This window comes from Gavia stellata, chromosome 2 (genome assembly GCF_030936135.1).
Source record: "Gavia stellata isolate bGavSte3 chromosome 2, bGavSte3.hap2, whole genome shotgun sequence".
Classification (NCBI taxonomy): domain Eukaryota; kingdom Metazoa; phylum Chordata; class Aves; order Gaviiformes; family Gaviidae; genus Gavia; species Gavia stellata.
The window spans coordinates 4,508,793-4,526,242 of NC_082595.1; the positions used below are offsets into that span (position 1 = coordinate 4,508,793).

A 17,450-nucleotide genomic window follows, 5' to 3' on the forward strand; every position below is an offset into this window, starting at 1 on the left:
ATGCGCATCTGCCGGTAAAGGCGGCTGAGAAGTGCCATCTCGCCGCCTCCTTCCGAGCTTCTCCTCTGGCCACGGACCACCTTCTCCTCTTCCCACCACACCGCTGCCCTCGCCCTCCACTGCAGAGGCGGGAAAGCAGTTCTCCAAGGCAGGTGCCACAGCTTTTCCTTCCCTGAGGATGTTTTTGCGGGAGGCCCCCGGCTCACCCCATCCCAACATTCACCACAGCAACCGCTCTGGCCTCACTGCCGGCGGGGAGCGGGGTCTGAAGGGCTGTAGTGAACCAGGACAGGCCTCGCCGTGAGGCACTGAACTGGGGGAAGGCCTGCCTGGGAGAGCGCGGCGCGGCAGGCCGGGCCGCTGCCCCTCGGTAGGCCCGGAGGCGCCCCAGGCCCTCTGCCCGCGGCGGGGAGAGGCGCGGCGGGGCAAACACAAGCAGGGAGGGCTTGAGGAGCACCCCGCGGGCCGGGGCTCAGCCTGCCAGGGTGGGCGCGGGCGGCGGAGCGGGCGGAGGGAACCGCGCGGGCGCGGCGGAACCGCAGCGGCAACTCCCCCTCAGGGCGGCTGCTCGCGCGCGCGCCGGGGGGCGGGGCGGGGCGGGGCGGGCGGCGGCGGCCACGCCCGGGGGCGGGGCGGGCGGTGGCGGGTTTGGCGCGCGCTGGCGGCGGGCCGCGCTTCCCGCCGTGGCCATGTCTCGGCAGAGCACCCTGCTCCGCTTCTTCCCCAAGGCCTCGCCGGCGCCGCCTCGGGCGGCTGCACCGCCACCCGCCCCTCCGCAGGCCGGCGCGGGGACCCGCCGCCGCGCTTCGGGGGAACAGAATGGCCGCGAGGCCGCCAGCGGCCCCGCCAGCAACGGCGCAGCGGGCAGAGCTGCGGCCCGGCGCAAGGAGACGGGGGAGAAGGGCGGAGGGGAGGGCGCGGCCGCCAAGGCCCCCAGGTAACCGGCGCAGCGGGCAGAGGAGGCCGCGGGAGCGCGGCCTGCGTGAGGGGAGGGAGGGCGGGAGCGGCAGCGCGCGCGGCGGGGGGGTGGGGGGGGGGCAGCGCGCGCGCGCCGACTGTTGCGGGAGGGGGGCGGGGCGGGCGCTGTCGCCGGTGGGACAGCGGAACCCCTCAGGGAGCGGCGGCCCCGGTGTCCGCCGTCCCCCGCCCCGCACTCCCCCCGGGAAGCAGCGGCCGCCCGCCCCCGGGGCCCGCCGGGGCCTTCCCGGGGCGGGGGGGTGGTTTGCGGCGAACCCCGCGCTTTTGGCCGCCTCAGGCCGCGGTGCCCGTGCCCGTGCCCGTGCCCGTGCCAGGTGCGTGTGTCTGCGTGTGTCTGCGTGTGTCTGCGTGTGTAACCTCCGCGCCGAGCGGGCGGGCGGGGCCCGGGCACGGAGGAGGCGCTCCCGAAAGCGGCGTGTGGTGGGGGGTGCAGGCCCGCGGCCTTCCCCCAGCCGGGGCTCGGGGGGGCGGGATAGCGCCCACATCTGCGGAGAGGGCGGCTTAGGTTTAGTTTTTCCCGGTTTGAAATACGGTTTTTCACTCGTGCACCTGTACTCGGCGCTGGGGAGGCCGCACCTCGAATACCGTGTTCAGTTTTGGGCCCCTCACTCCAAGAAGGACATTGAGGTGCTGGAGTGTGTCCAGAGAAGGGCGACGGAGCTGGTGAGGGGTCTGGAGCACAAGTCTGATGAGGAGCGGCTGAGGGAGCTGGGGTTGTTCAATCTGGAGAAGAGGAGGCTGAGGGGAGACCTCATCGCTCTCTACAACTACCTGAAAGGGGGTTGTGGTGAGGTGGGTGTTGGTCTCTTCTCCCAAGTGACAAGTGACAGGACTAGAGGAAATGGCCTCAAGATGTGCCAGGGGAGGTTCAGGCTGGATATTAGGAGAAATATCTTTCCTGAGAGAGTGGTGAGACACTGGAACAGGCTGCCCAGGGAGGTGGTGGAGTCACCATCCCTGGAGGTGTTCAAGGAACATGTGGACGAGGCACTGCAGGACATGGTTTAATGGGCATGGTATCGTTGGGTTGATGGTTGGACTTGATGCTCTTACAGGTCTCTTCCAACCTTAACAATTATGTGATGGTAAGTGTCTCAAGCATCAGCTAACAGAATGTCGTCAGTTGTTTGGCTACAGCCTTCAGGAATGCCCGCAGTGGAGTGTGGCAGTGGCTGGGCTGAAATCTCGGGGGAGAAGGAGAGAGCAAATAAAAGCTGCTTCAGGTGCTTTGCAGTGGAGATGGAGGTTTTTATGTATTCATTTATTTTTTGTAGCTTGAGGGCTTTTTGAAATCTTATTCATTTCCTTTATGTGCCCTGTTGAGAATTAGTCTCTACAGGAAAACTTGTCTTAGTTATGTAGGTTGACAATTTATAATAGGTAGTCTGCAGTCTTTTTGTTAATGTCTGGTTGGACCCAGTTACTTTCTCCCCCTTCTTTAAGAAATCCACTAAGAGTCTGGTTACACATAGCTCTAGGTGGCCCTACTTGAGCGAGGGGTTGGACAAGATGACTTCCAGAGGTCTCTTCCGACCTCAGCTGGTCTTCTGTGACTGTAAAGCTCTATCTCTGTGGGGATCCAGTAGAACTTGGAGAAGCAAATCCAAAAAATTGTTTAAGAGAAGTATTGGTGGTGGTATAGAAGGACTACATAATCTAGGTTGTACCACATAGCAGCCTTCCAAGACCTTCGGAGGGCATGCTGCTCAGAAGCAGCGTGCAGTTACGTTTATGAAGAGAGCTGTTTTAAATGTTGTTTGTGTTCCTTAAATTACACATCTGTTGTCTTTGCAGTGTCTCCTGCGAGTATTTGCCTGGTGACTTGGTCTGGGCCAAGATGGAAGGTTATCCTTGGTGGCCGTGTCTCATATACAACCATCCGACGGAAAGAACAATAGTCAGAGGAAAAGGGAAATCCACTCGTGTCCATGTACAGTTTTTTGATGACAGCCCTACAAGGGGCTGGGTCAGTATTAAATATCTGAGGCCATATAAAGGTAAGACATATAAATAAAACTTTTCGAAATGGAAATATGCCACTTGTTTTGGAAAAATAAGCATGGATTATAGGGTATGGTATTCTCCATAGAGAAAGAACAGCAGAACCAAGATTAGTGTTGAGTGGGGAAAGCATGTTTTGTACTTTGTAAGTTAGAGAAAGCAAGTTTTTGAGGGTTACAGGTGCGTTTATGGTTATACAGTTCCTTAAACATCAAACACTAAGCCCTGTTGTTTATTACATGGAACACAAACGTAAAGCTTGCTTATGTTTTAAAGTTTTCTCCTTTATCTCTCCCATCGATATAAAAAAGATCTGAAAGGTAAATGCACTATTCCAATTTTTAGCCCTGAAATCCTTAAAATATTAGGAATGTCAACTCCATTTTTTTAAGCAGCTATTTGGGAGCTGCAGTTTGTCCAGAGTCAAAAGACTAGGTGCAGGATGTTAGGTAACTAAAATTAATTCTAAATTCTAAACAGTTTCTTCCTTTTTACAAGTCAGAGTTCCCTCTCATGTGATGATATAGTCGTCTTTCTTTGGCGTGTTTATACTTAAATGTACTGCACTTAAGCCATAGGTAGTTTTAAATTAACATGGTAATGTTATTACTATAAGTGTTAGCGTAATTTAACGCAAATGAATTGGTCCATGGTTTATATGTGTCTTTCCTGAAGGTATTTTAAAAGAATCCACTGCACACTGTTAAAATACATTTGTACTTCGAAGCAAATACAGGTGAGGAGAATTGATCTGTTTACCAAAAGAAAATGGCAGAAAAATAAGAAGCATTCAAAATGTTTAAGCGTAGAAGCACTGGTCTACCTACAAGAAATGTGGTTAATGCAGAACAGAGTAAAAATATTTGAAATACATGCTTTGCTTTTAAATTCAGACAAAAAGCATCTTTCTATACAAAGTAAGAGTGTTGGAGTCTTTGGGTAAGAAAATGGAGAAGTTTCTTATGTTTGTGTTATTGTTTGTAACTGACTAAATATAGACAGCACAGGGCTCGACTTCTAACAGTTGGGTGTGCTAGAAGTGGATTTTCGTACAAGTTGGTTAAGTGAATAGTGTTACACACCCGAGTATGCAGTGAAATTACGTGATGAGATTTTTCTCCTGCCATTGTTAAATTTTCAATATGAAACGCAAAGTATTTTTGGAATGTCTCACTGGATTTGCAAAACTGAGATGGAGATCTGGTTTGTTAATGTGTTGCGTTTGTGCTGTAGAAGCAGCTACTTGTAACTCTGTGCTTTGCTACTGTAAGCTCAGAGAAATGAAAGTGAGAAGGAATTCTGTTTTGGCTTATTTCTGAGATGGTTGGCCTCCTTCCTGCAAGTCAGCTGAAGCTTCAGTTAATAGCAGCCTACGAAGGGATTCACAAGAGCAGGTGTAAGGACATTTTCAAGCAGATCCTACTGTCGTATGCAGCCAGCTAAACTTGTAAGAGCAGAAAAAGTAATCGCCCTTCCCCATCTATAGCATACTCTTATCTCCCCCTTCTTTCTTTCCCCAAGTTGAATATGTAGTATGTTATATATATACCATTCATTTCTTGAACATGGCATTATGATGAACCTCAGCATCTTTGGGGACCCTTTCTAGAAATCAGCCTGTAGATTGGTTGGCTTTGGTTTTGTCTTCGCGTACAGGTAGTGGAAGGAGGAACTGTGGTGCTCAAGGGATATGAAAGAGGATGAGGGAATGGTGCGGTTATTAATAGTAGGCTTTGCTTGATACCCTGCAGGGTCAGGGTGAATTGCCAGCGTGATTGACGATCCGCTCATCTGGCTAATAGGTTGGCGTAGGGTCTGGATGCCTTGCTGCACTTACAGGAGCAGACTGAATGGCCAGTAGAGCTTTAGCCAAGAGGTGTATGTCATAGATGACTGATACCCATAACTTGAAGATGAATTTGTGATTGAACTTAATAGCTAAAATAGCCGTGTGGCCTCAGTCAGGTCCGCTGCACTGCTAGTATAAAGTGTTGCTTTTCAGTAGTAACTGTGGTTAGTGTGAGGGTGTTTAGGGCTTAGCTTTGAAGTACTCGGATGTGTTAATGAGCTACAGAAATAGAAGCAATTCTTCTAGTGTTCATGTACTAGGTAGGCATTTCATTTGTGAGTGTTTAGACTTTCTCTAGGGGTAGTTTATCAGGCTGAATGAGCGATGGGTTGCTATATTTAAGACGTGGTGGGAATGACTGGTAACAACACAGAATGTTAGATGATTATACTAGTTGTCTGAATACACTTAAAAGTGAAGTATGAACACTAACTAAAGGACTGGCTAAATGCTAGACTAATTTCAGTTTCTGACAAATTATTTGTGGTTTTACAGGTTCATCAGATGGGGAGACGCTGAAGGGAGGTATGTTTTATAGTACAAAGCCTGAAATTAAAAGAGCAATGGTGCTAGCGGACGATGCAATGAGTAAAGATAAAACTAAGCGGCTTGAACTGGCAGTATGCAGTGAACCTTCAGACACAGAGGAGGAGGAAGAGGAGGAAATGGAGGTAAAATTTTTCTTACTTGCTGTCATTTTCAGAAATAGTGCTAGAACTTAGAAGCTGCCTCTTGGAACTAAGTGACAGAATCCTGCAATTCTCTGGTACAGTAATCACAGCTTATCTGCTCTTTAGTCATGCATGCATGTCTTTTTTTTGGTACTGATTCTGTATTGTCAGGTCATACGCTGGTCTCTCACCTTGTCTAGTTGGAAAGACAAGTCTAATATCTCTTTGGTGTTCTGTATGGTAAGGACTGACCTCAGAAGTTGCTTAATTTCTCTAACTCTCTTCATTGATCACTCCCTGGGTAACCCAGGTGACCCACTTTCTCACTCCTAAATTACTTTTTTTTTTTTCTGGTGCATCTTTTTATCTTCTTTATCTGCTGTTTGTGTTCCAAGTTCCCCTAAGTTCAGTCGGAAGGTTTAATTTTTAAGTATTTCTGAGTATTCATCTTAAGGTGTGAAACTGGATTTTTGGAGCCTGCCCCATCTTGCAGAGTAGCACTAAAATACAAATTCTTGTACTGTTAACACCAATCTGTTGGTGTTACGATAAAAGAGTACTTTTATCGTATTGTATTCACATTGTATTGTGCATGATTCAAATATTATTTCAGTACCACCACGTGCATTGGAATAGATTTCTTTCGAAAGGAACGGTATGAGGAAACGGTCACTGGGAGAGTGGTTTTCCTTACCTCCTCTGTCAGCATGGCCCATCTACTCTTTCTCCACTGGGACATTGCCCCCATGGACGGGTGCCGCTCCAAGCGTTGTGTTATGTTCGTGGCAACAGTGCAGCGGGCTCTGGCACTTTGTACTCGTTACAGTCCCTCCACTGCTGTTTGTCTCCAGCACGGGCGCTGGAGTTCTTAAAGTTTCAGGCTGAAAAGGCAAATAATGGAGTTTCTTTTCTTTCTCCTAGACATGCACGATCTTCTTGAAGGTTACTATAAGGTAGTATGTTCATAGGTGGAAACAGGTAGTTAACGCAAAAAAAAAAAAGGGGGGCAAAACTCACATGGGCTGATACTGAAAGGCTGCAAACCCCAATCACATTTCTGACATAGGTCAGTAGGAAAAATATTACAGCACAGAGCTAGCTTACGGAGGTGTTTCTCCTTTGTGCTGAATTTCATATACCGTATGCCTTTTGTCTGGTTTAGATGTTTTGTTCATCAGCATCACTTAGGCAGAGTAATGAATGAGGCTGTAAAGAGTACAAAGGGGAGTAATTATGCCACTGGCCAGTAGCAGTTCGTTATCCAGAAAAAAAATAAATTCTGTGAAGGTAAATGGAATTGGCTGTGGCTGTACTGTCTTTTGCTTGAAGTATCATAGCTACTGCATTATTGTACATTTTTGTGCTGCTTTTTGGAGCAACGATACTTTACTTTGTAGCCAGAATTTTCCGTAGGTAAAATAATTTATTTTTCCAGCAGATGAGCGAAAGTGCCTCAGGCAACAGTGATGACTGCAATAGCGAGGAGGATGTGAAGAGTAATAAGCGAGTAGCGAGCAGGGAAAGTGCCGTAAAAGTCAAAAGAAGAAGAGTGTTGGATTCTGACAGCGATCATGATGGCTCTGATGCAGAGTTCAAGCCTGATGTGAAAGAAGCGGCAAGCAGCGAGGAAGCTAGTAGTGGGGTGGATGAAAATGAGTCCACTGACACAGAGACAGATGCAGAGAGTGTTGCAGAAAGTCCCATAAAAGTCCCTTCTAAACGAAAGAGAAGAGAGATAACCAAGCCCGCTAAAAGGAGTAGCTTAGAAAATGAACATTCCGAAACGCCCAAAAGAGCAGTAACGGTTTCTTTAGAAGCCAAGTCTAAGCTGACATCGTTTGCAGCACCTGAAAGTTTTGAATCTCAAGCAAATGCTTGCAGTGGAGGCAGCAGTGGCTTCGCAGTATGGGAACACGAAAAGCTTGATTGGCTGCAGGAAGGGAAAAAGAGAGACGCGCACAGGAGGCGGCAGAGTGACCCTGATTATGACCCGTGTACTCTGTATGTACCCGAGGACTATCTCAACAAGTGTACGCCAGGAATGCGGAGGTGGTGGCAGCTGAAAAGTCAAAACTTTGATGCTGTGATTTTCTACAAAGTTGGAAAATTCTATGAGTTGTATCATATGGATGCAGTCACTGGCGTAAATGAGTTGGGCCTGATCTTTATGAAAGGTACTTGGGCCCATTCAGGTTTTCCAGAAACTGCGTTTGGCAGATTCTCTGATGTTCTAGTGCAGAAGGGCTACAAGGTAGCCCGTGTTGAGCAAACAGAAACTCCCGAAATGATGGAAACGCGCTACAAGTCAATGGCCCACCCAACAAAATTTGACAAGGTTGTACGCCGAGAAATATGCAGAATCATCACCAAAGGAACTCAGACTTACAGCGTTCTGGACTGTGATCCCTCTGAGAACCATAACAAATACCTTCTGTGCGTTAAGGAAAAAGAAGACTCCTCTGGACAACGTGTTTATGGGGTCTGCTTTGTTGACACGTCGGTGGGGAAGTTTTATGTAGGCCAGTTCTCGGATGACCGGCACTGTTCGAGGTTTAGGACTTTAGTAGCGCATTACACTCCTGTGCAGGTGTTGTATGAGAAGGGGAACCTGTCTGTGGACACGCAGAAGATACTGAAGGGCTCACTTGTTTCTTGCATTCAGGAAGGGTTGATCTCTGGTTCCCAGTTCTGGAATGCATCTAAAACACTAAAAGTCCTTCTTGAAGAAGGATATTTCAAGGAGAAACAGAACTCTGAAAATGGATGTTCTCTGCCCTCTGTGATCAGATCTCTGACTTCAGAGAGTGACTCGCTGGGATTAACTCCTGGTGAAAACAGTGAATTAACTTTGTCAGCTCTTGGGGGATGTGTCTTCTATCTCAAAAAATGTCTGATTGATCAGGAGCTGTTATCGCTGGCAAACTTCGAGGAGTATGTCCCTGTGGATATTGATACGGCAAAAACTACAAGTTCAGGTAGTTTCTTTGCCAAAACTGACCAGCGGATGGTGCTGGATGGAGTCACCCTGATGAACTTGGAAGTCCTGCAGAACGGAACCAATGGAACCACAGAAGGTACTTTGCTGGAAAGGATTGATTCCTGTTGTACACCATTTGGGAAGCGACTCCTGAAACAGTGGCTCTGCGCTCCGCTTTGTAATCCTAAATCCATCAACGATCGTTTAGATGCTGTTGAGGACCTTCTGGCAGTGCCAGATAAGATGTCTGAAGTTAGTGAGCACCTGAAGAAACTGCCTGACCTTGAAAGGCTGCTCAGCAAAATCCACAGTATTGGATCGCCACTTAAAAGTCAGAACCATCCTGACAGCAGGGCCATCTTTTACGAAGAAATCAAATACAGCAAAAAAAAGATTGCTGACTTCTTGTCTGCACTGGAGGGGTTTAAAGTAATGAATGAAATTGTCGATGTCATGGAAGAAATTGCCAGTGACTTCAAATCTAAAGTCCTTAAGCAGCTAGTCACCCGCAAAGCCAAAAATCCAGACGGCCGCTTCCCAGACTTGAGTGCAGAGCTTAAAAGATGGGATACTGCTTTTGATCATAACCAGGCTCGAAAGACAGGAGTGATTACTCCAAAGGCGGGTTTTGACCCCGATTATGATAAAGCACTACAGGATATCAAAGCTGTTGAGCAAGATCTTCATGAGTACCTGGATAAGCAACGCAAACTGCTTGGATTCAAATCCATGCTGTATTGGGGGGCAGGCAAAAACCGATACCAAATGGAAATACCGGAAAGTGCAATATCACGTAATTTGCCTGAGGAATATGAGTTGAAGTCAACCAGGAAGGGATATAAGCGATACTGGACCAAGGAGATCGAGAAGATGCTGGCTGCAATGGTTAATGCTGAAGAGCGCAGAGATGCAGCACTAAAAGACTGTATGAGGCGTTTGTTTTACAACTTCGATAAAAACAGCAAAGACTGGCAGACGGCTGTGGAATGCATTGCTGTGTTAGGTAAGAGGTTTTCTTCATTTTGACATAGATTAAAAAGACTCTTGTGTAGTAAATGATGAAATCTGATCTGGATAAGCAAAAAAGGCTTGTTGCCAGCTTTTAATGTGTAGTTTAAAAACTCTGTGGTAACAGCATTGATAAGTAACAGTGATCACCTGTTTTCCTCCTGTCAGTAAATGGCAGAACAGTTGCTGGGTCTTGATGTTTGCAAGCTCTTTCTTCATTCCTGCTGTGTGGTTGTAGGTGTGCAGCTGAGTATTTCTCACAGCTCGGCGTAGCCTTGGTGGGTCTGTCGCTGCTTCTAGGATTCTCCTGTATGGGTTAGTAGCTTCTTATTAAATGAAAGCAGTGATGCAGATGGAGGTATAAAAATCTAACCTGCTAGTTGTCTCCTTTCCATCTGAGCAGGCTGCTTTCTCAGCAGCCTTTGAAAATCAAAAAGTGGTCATTGTCACTGCCTTGAGGAAGGTAGTCTAGTGGGAAGACTTCCCCAAATCTTCCTTAAATTTCTGGGGTAGAACAGTCTCCTGTATTCCCTTCTCAGGACTGGCGTACTCTGGTATGGTGAATTCTCTGCTAGCACGAGGCACTCTGCGATGTCTTTGTTCCAGGGAAAAATGAAAGCACTCTCTGAATGCCACTGGGGCAGAAAAAGGAGGACAGGCGGGCAGCGAGTGCTGTCCAGGAACGCATTCTCCGAGTGGGCTGGGAGAGGTGGGAAGCGGTCGCATTAGCAACGCCAGAGTACCGGGGCAGGTGCTGAATTGATTTTCAGTGGGGAGGGAGACCGCTTTCAGGCTCGGCTATAATACGCGTACATAAAGTCTCTAAAATCACAGAACGCGGTCCCATTTAGTAGGTGATCGGCTTTTAGAACCCTTAGAGCTAGGCTAATTGAGGGGGGTTGTGCTGCTGCTTTCTGCTAGGCCAACAGAATTTTAATACTTACATAAATTTTATTCTGGCAACTTTCAAGCAGTATTAATGATTCGTAACAAAGTAATTCACTGTCACAGAAGCTGATTTCCTCTTTACTTATCTTGTTCCAAACCAAAAAACAATGCAAGAAAATAATATTTTATACATGTACATTAAAAAAACAGCTTTTGAAGTGAAATGATGTGGATTTTAAAGACTTCTAAACTAAAAAAAAGAGGGGTGGATTTTTAATCTGACATCAGTAGAAATCTGGAAGGAATGAGGAAAGACGTTGTGAATATCCCCACCTTTTACTTTTCTTCTGGAGGACTTCTTGGGTGTTTTCCTTAAGTGGAAAATGGAATGGAAGTGGAAAGTGGTGTTTACAAAAATGCTATTCAATGAGTAAATGCATTCCAGTGCATGAACAAAGAAAGGTGAAAGCGTGACTTACTGGAATTTCTCTTAATCTTATAGATGTCTTGATGTCCCTTGCTAACTACAGTCAAGATGGTGATGGACCACTGTGCCGACCTGTAATTCTACTGCCTGTGGATAGTGCTCCTCCCTTCCTGGAACTTAAAAATTCACGCCATCCATGCATTACAAAAACTTTCTTTGGGGATGACTTTATTCCTAATGACATCGTGATAGGCAGCAAAGATGAAGATAGCGGTAGTGAAGCTTCCTGTGTGTTAGTGACTGGCCCGAATATGGGTGGCAAATCTACGCTCATGAGACAGGTGATTGACTGTCTACCTAAGATCGAACGTATCAGGGTACCTCTGTGTTTTGCATAAAGAAATTACATGACTTGGCCGTTCATAAACGTCAGAGGAGGTCCCAGCAGTGGTCTTCAGACTGTACAGTGCAGTACAGCAATTACACTGTACAGACAAAATATAATGTGGTAGAAAATGCCCGTGTTTAGACAGTAGATTTTCTACTTTCACTTACTTTAGTGAGGAGTAAGTTTTATTTCTCTTAGGAGAGATGGTTGGGGAAAAAGCGGTAGCATATCTTTTTATCTTTTTCAAGTGGCCTTATCCAGGACTTGGCATCATCTGGCAGAAGATGCTCTGCAGGTTGAATGAGATGGAAAATAGAGATCAGTGACAACTGGGAAAGCAGCAGGGAGTTTGCTTTATAAACACTGCTTGCTGTGAAAACTTGTGTTTTGAAGGCTTTCAGAGTAGTTTAGCCTTACTTGAGATTATGATGCTGCAGCCTGGAGCTGTTAAAACAGTAGGAAGCTATATGTACTCTAGTCTTTGTTTTCAGGGAAATACAGTTTCACTCCTTCGTTCTCTCTGTGGAACTGAAGCGCCAAGCACATAGTAAAAATTTAAATGTTTTAATATTTGTTCTGCAGGCTGGTCTCCTGGTTATAATGGCTCAACTGGGATGCTACGTACCTGCTGAAGTCTGCAGTCTCACACCGATTGACAGAGTATTTACGAGACTTGGCGCCTCAGACAGAATTATGTCAGGTGAGTTTCTGAAATCCAGCTGTCCAAAGTGCTTTCGCCACTGAATGAGTTTCCTCTCTTCGAGTGGCAAGTTGGAAAGCGATAGTCCGCTGATTTTGCAGGGAAAGTTGGGCAACTAATTTGTTGTCTCCCATCGTTCAGAGTAGAAAGAGGATTGTAGTTCTGCTTGATTTGTTTGATATGCTTGCCCTCCGTTGTTTTTGACAGACACATAGGGCCACTTCTTAATGAATTTTAATATTAAAAGCCTGCCTTCCAGCTGGATGCAAGTCTGAGGAATACCGTTTGGGGTATCGTACAGTTAATTGTGTTCTACCTACATAGGTATCTTTGTCTAAGTGTTCTGGAATAGGACAGTCATGTTCAGGTAGCTGTTGTAGTGGAGTTGTTTTTGTACCTTCTCGCAAGGACTAGAGGTCCCTTGTTTCAATCAGAATGCCTGCCTTATGTCTGAAATGGGAATTCTTCAGAGGATGAAGAGAGAGGCGGGCTTCCTTCTTGGAAGCAGCAGCTGACAATTCTTGCAGTGTTTTGTTTCTTCCATGGAGAGGAAGACAGAAGTGGAGGATGACACAACAACTGGAATGGGGAACTTTGCCTGTGGTGGTAGGCAAAGTGTCACGAGGCTAGAAAAACAAAGTATTTCTTGTGGTAATGAGAGTAGTATCGCAACTCATTTAAGGAGAGCGCAGATTTTCTGTGATCTTTGTGCTGAAAAATGTGGGTCAGTGAATATGAAAGGAGTTAAGCCTACTGAACTTGTTGCACGTAAGGAATTTGGAAATGAATCATTCTGAGTTCTTAATTTAAAAAAAATATTTACGCTTCCCCAAATCAAGGCTTTTCTTTGCAGTCAGAGAATTTTATTAAGGCTTTCTTTGCCCAGCTGTTTTCCATTTTGTTTAATTTCAGTACAAAAAGAAATCTTAAGAATGGAAGAGTACTTAAGTGCTTATGGTAGAAATAAAACCTGCTCTTTCTAGGCCACCTCTCTATTGCAGAAAAATGTAGCATTTTCAACTTTTTTTCTATCAACTGAGAGCTCTTCTTTTCTCTTCCAAATACGTGCACTGATGTTTTAACATTTCACGCCATTAGGCTGAACGCTGCGCAGCAGAACTAGCTTTGAAATTTGTTCTCGATGCACCGAGTTTCCACACTGTGTAGAAATGAAAGCGCAGCGGGAGTTGTTCCATCCAGTTATTTCGTTAACGGCTGTCAACAGGACTTGCATGAAGTAACTTTTAAGTAACGTGATTTTAAAATTGCCTATGTCATTTTAGGGGGTTATTTTCTAAAGTGAATAAAGTTATTCCTAAACATTGTTAAAAATGTATTAAATCCTGGAAACTTCTTTAAATAAATGCAGAAAATCAGGATTGCTGGACACTGCTTAACAATTCATGTTGCAAAACTTAAGTTAGAGCACAGCAGTGCTCATGAAGCATGTGTACAGGAAGTAAATACTTGCTTGCTCTGGAATTACATTAATTGCTGCTGCATGTGATTATTAGGCATGAACCCTACAAAGAACCAGTAAATCTGGACTTTATACATGTGGGTCTGAATAATTGTGTATGTACTTCTGCTTGTCATCTCCTGAAAGACAATTTTGGGTCTGAATTTCAGGCCTCGTATTATCTGGGTTGCTGGAACTCCTGTAAGATGTTCGGTCCTTAGCAGCAGTGTATTTCTTTTGTCATACTTCACTCAAGTAGAGTACAGATGAGTACAGCCTTAATCATCTGAATAATTCATTACCTTATGACATCAACAACCCAATCCATAAGCCTAGTCTCTTAGTCCTTTTTTTTAAGATTTTCTGCTTGCTTTTTCACACTGAAAAGCCATGCACCTTAGGCCTGCCTCCTGCATTTAAGAGCAAGAAGGGGCAAAAGATTCTCCCCATCTTGTATCCTTTGTGCCCCTCTCTTTGTCCAGCTGGTACATCTGACCAGCGCTATTAAAAGTAGACAGGTAAGGTCACCTAAAACTTAATTAATTGTACTTGTGCCCATGCCTGTACCCTTAAGGAACCCAAACGTGCGGTTTTTGGCAAATGGAGACCTACCGTTTTCATGCTGGGAAAAAAAGCTTTATGTTTTTGTTCATCTTCACTTTGCTGTCAAGTTTCATTTTAGTATGACCAAGACTCTGGTGCAGATCAAATAGGGGTTTAGTTGTGGTTTTCAGATCTTTGACTATTTCACAGCTTTTTTTTTTTTGTCATTTCTTTTAAAGGTGAAAGTACCTTCTTTGTTGAATTGAGTGAGACTTCCAGCATTCTCCAGCATGCAACAGAGCATTCCCTTGTTCTTGTGGACGAACTGGGTAATTAGTCTGTTTTGTAATAGATGGCAATTAAATCTAAGATTAAGGACTAGCTGTTGGGCTGTCCAAAGGGCAACTAAGTATACAGGGGCAGTTTTAGCATAATGCTCCTAAAATTTAACTGGTCAGTAGCTATGTAATTTTCTCTAAAACATATATTTCGTAGGTGCCCTGAGAGCTAATACAGCACCTGCCACCCCCCAATCCTTATTAACCTATTTCTAGTCAAGTTTTCCTGCTTTCCTTTACGTAACAACTTGCAGCAAGTCTCAGCAGAGCAGAAATGTCTTTTTCTGCACTGTGGAAGAATGTGTGATTGTTCTAGGGCACATACTCTGGTCGCTTCACCCTGACACTGGTGGCTCTGGCTACTCGCTGCTGTTTGTCAATCTGCCGTGTTGCAAGGAGAGAGAAAACCAAGCAATCCAAAGCGATACGTGGCAAACAGCGCACTGCATTGGTCTTCTGTTTTTTCTGTTTCTTCTCCAGGCAGAGGCACAGCTACTTTTGACGGAACAGCTATAGCGAGCGCCGTTGTGAAAGAACTCGCGGAGAAAATCAAGTGTCGGACTCTGTTCTCCACGCACTACCATTCGCTGGTAGAGGATTACGCTCACAGCGCGGCTGTGCGGCTGGGTCACATGGTAGGCGTAACACGCAGGCAGTGGGTGCTGATGTATAGGATTTTGCCTTGCGGCTGGCAGATCCTTGTGCCGTGCATCCTTCTCTGCACCCTTCTGCCCAGAGGTATCCTGAGAAAAGCATGGGGTGTTTTATGCATTTATTATTAAGTATTACATAGGCTGACTTGTAACTTACTCTTTCTAGGCATGTATGGTTGAAAATGAGAGTGAAGATCCAAGCCAGGAAACAATTACGTTCCTATATAAGTTCATTGAAGGAGCGTGTCCAAAGAGCTATGGCTTCAATGCAGCAAGACTGGCTAATATTCCAGAGGAAGTCATTCAGAAGGGGCACAGAAAAGCAAAAGAGTTTGAAAAAACAACCATTTCACTGAGAATATTTAGGTAAGACCTTGGTTTTCTATTCTTAAGTTGCCCATTGCTTCAAATGGATGCCTACTAACATTTGGGCAGTGGCTTTTGCAGAGAGTCTCAGGGTAGAGGGGGAAGTAAAAAACTCTTCCTTTGAATATCAAATGTACTTCACGAGCAGCGAAGGGGGAAGTACTAAAGCCTGACTACAACAAGATGGTGCATGTGATGAGTAATGCAGGATCTTAAGCCTTGGGGCACTGTGCTGGTCCCCAGGGCTGGGAGCTTGATTTGTGGGGAGGTGCTGGGCCAAGCTGAAGGAATGCGTGAGTAACCCCAGTGCTGGGGGGCACTGGGGGACATCACTGCTGTACTGGAGCCTCTGCTGGCCTCAGCATCAGGCACTGGTGGCTGCTGGCAGCCTTACACCAGGCACGAGACGGTGTCCACGTCTTCTAAAGCTGTGCGAGTAACGGGAAGCTCAGGTTCTGCCTGTGTTTGTTTGGCAAAGCTGACTTTGTTCTTTCGCTTAGGTATCTCTGTCTGGTGGTGGATGATGCAACAGGTGATGCAAACGCTGTTCAGAAACTGAGCACTCTGCTCACTCATCTTTAAGAACACAAGTGGTTTTGTACTGGCGGTTTGTCAAAAAGGTGGTATCAGACAACGTTATGATCTAATAAACTTTATTTTTTAAAAATGACCATTTTTCCATTGTCTTTCCTAGGAAATTAAACCCTTTAATTCTTACCTACCCTCTACATAATGGTTATTGAGTACTCCACAATATATTAAGTCTAGATGTTATGGTACATGCATACACTTTCAGGCTGTTGATTACCCACTGTCACCAATACACATAAATGGAAAAAAGCTATGAAACTGTATAGGGCTGTATATATACTTGTCTCAGCTTCATTAGAGCAGGAAATGGCTGTCATTTCCAGCCAGTTATGTAAGTAATGTCCAGACTGTTCAAAAAAAACTATGAACAGAGTAAAGTACAAGACTGTTTTGAGGAGACTTTCTACTGCGTACTTTAAAACATCGTAAAATCTCATTCACAAAACTCCGTTAGGTGGGTACTTTGTTTTATAGTGCATTATAGCCTAGGAAGTCTCATTAAAACACTCGCTTTTTTTCTTTTCGTTAGGGTGGTTTGAGTACAGACTATTGCTGGGGCAGGGAAGGAGATTATTCTAACTTCAGAGGACACCAGAAAAATTGCTGGATATAATTTAAGATTAGTGTTTTCTCTTTCATAGAAAGAACGTACATACTGGGACATGAGTACAGTTACAGCAAGTCTAGGTGTGCTAACAAAACAGGACACATTCAAGTACAATAAGATTTTTTTTTTTGCTTGAAATTAGAAACAAACTACATGAGATTAAAGCATTAAAATCATATTTCTCAATCGGAATAAATGTTAAAAAAAAAAATCAAAAGAAATGCAGAAGTGCTAGCTCACATTTTTTACCATGTTACAAAAGCAATTGGTACCCATGTCCATAAAGGCAGCAACAAAGAATGCTGCTTGTCTACAGAATAGTACTACTGCAAATTGGACTGCGCCTCAATGCTACTTGTAAAAACACCAGCTTTCGGAAGTTGGTATCTGTACAAAATTGCAGCTTATTTTTCTTCACTTCTGTCCCTTCAAAGTCTTTGTTTACACAGTAATGCTAAAACGCCCAGTTCTGGTATCCTGAGTCAACATATTGCCACTTTCTTTTTTGGTAGGTTGAGCTCCATAGTGTCACCACCTCAAACATCCGCTTTATTTAACACAGTCTCTTTCTGCAGAAATGGGCAAATATCACTTCCTCCAAAAAAAAAGTTTTAACAGTTACGATGTTAGAATGGCAGGACTTTCTTTCTGAAAGGAATTCAGTTGTGCTGCAAGGTATTAGATTCTATAGGTGGAGCAGAGTCATATAGTGTATCTGTATCGTGTGTAGGCTCTCCGGCAAGCGTACAGGGGTTAGACAGTGTTCCAGCACCGCAGTCACAGAAAAACCTGGGGAGAAAGAGAGCTCTTTAGTTTCTGCTTGACTTGCGCTGTCAAAATTGCTCAACGCGCTCGTTTGAAACGTACCTATCGTGCCTAATGAATTCTACGTCATGTCCTTGATGGCACTTCTTAATGCAGTTCACACATATGGCGTTGCGGTCTGTGGTGTTACAGGTGTGACACCTGAAGGAAAAGGCATCCCATGAGGCATGGATCAAAAACG

At 45.2% G+C, this 17,450-nt stretch overlaps 2 protein-coding genes across 3 annotated transcripts in view; one reads left to right on the top strand and one right to left on the bottom strand.

The window, feature by feature from the left end:
* Window positions 1–689: 689 nt before the first annotated feature.
* MSH6 (mutS homolog 6) lies at window positions 690–15,916 on the top strand. 2 transcript variants are annotated; one of them, XM_059835797.1, is made up of 10 exons: window positions 690–937; window positions 2,773–2,975; window positions 5,324–5,499; window positions 6,935–9,479; window positions 10,875–11,140; window positions 11,770–11,887; window positions 14,129–14,218; window positions 14,708–14,862; window positions 15,047–15,246; window positions 15,747–15,916. In XM_059835797.1, exons 1-10 carry the CDS (start codon window positions 690–692, stop codon window positions 15,826–15,828), a joined length of 4,083 nt encoding a protein of 1,360 aa, XP_059691780.1. In that variant the 3' UTR covers window positions 15,829–15,916. The 2 variants fall into 2 exon arrangements, with proteins under 2 accessions (XP_059691780.1, XP_059691781.1); XM_059835798.1 differs by having other exon boundaries at window positions 921–937; window positions 6,938–9,479.
* Window positions 15,917–15,964: 48 nt separating this feature from the next.
* FBXO11 (F-box protein 11) overlaps window positions 15,965–17,450 on the bottom strand; it is a 77,324-nt gene continuing 75,838 nt past the window's right edge. The window contains exons 22-23 of the mRNA XM_059835799.1: window positions 17,312–17,410; window positions 15,965–17,233 (exon numbers count right to left, since the gene is read on the bottom strand). Of these exons, the coding sequence (XP_059691782.1) occupies window positions 17,104–17,233; window positions 17,312–17,410 (229 nt within the window). The 3' untranslated portion in view covers window positions 15,965–17,103. The remainder of the gene's footprint in view (window positions 17,234–17,311; window positions 17,411–17,450) is intronic.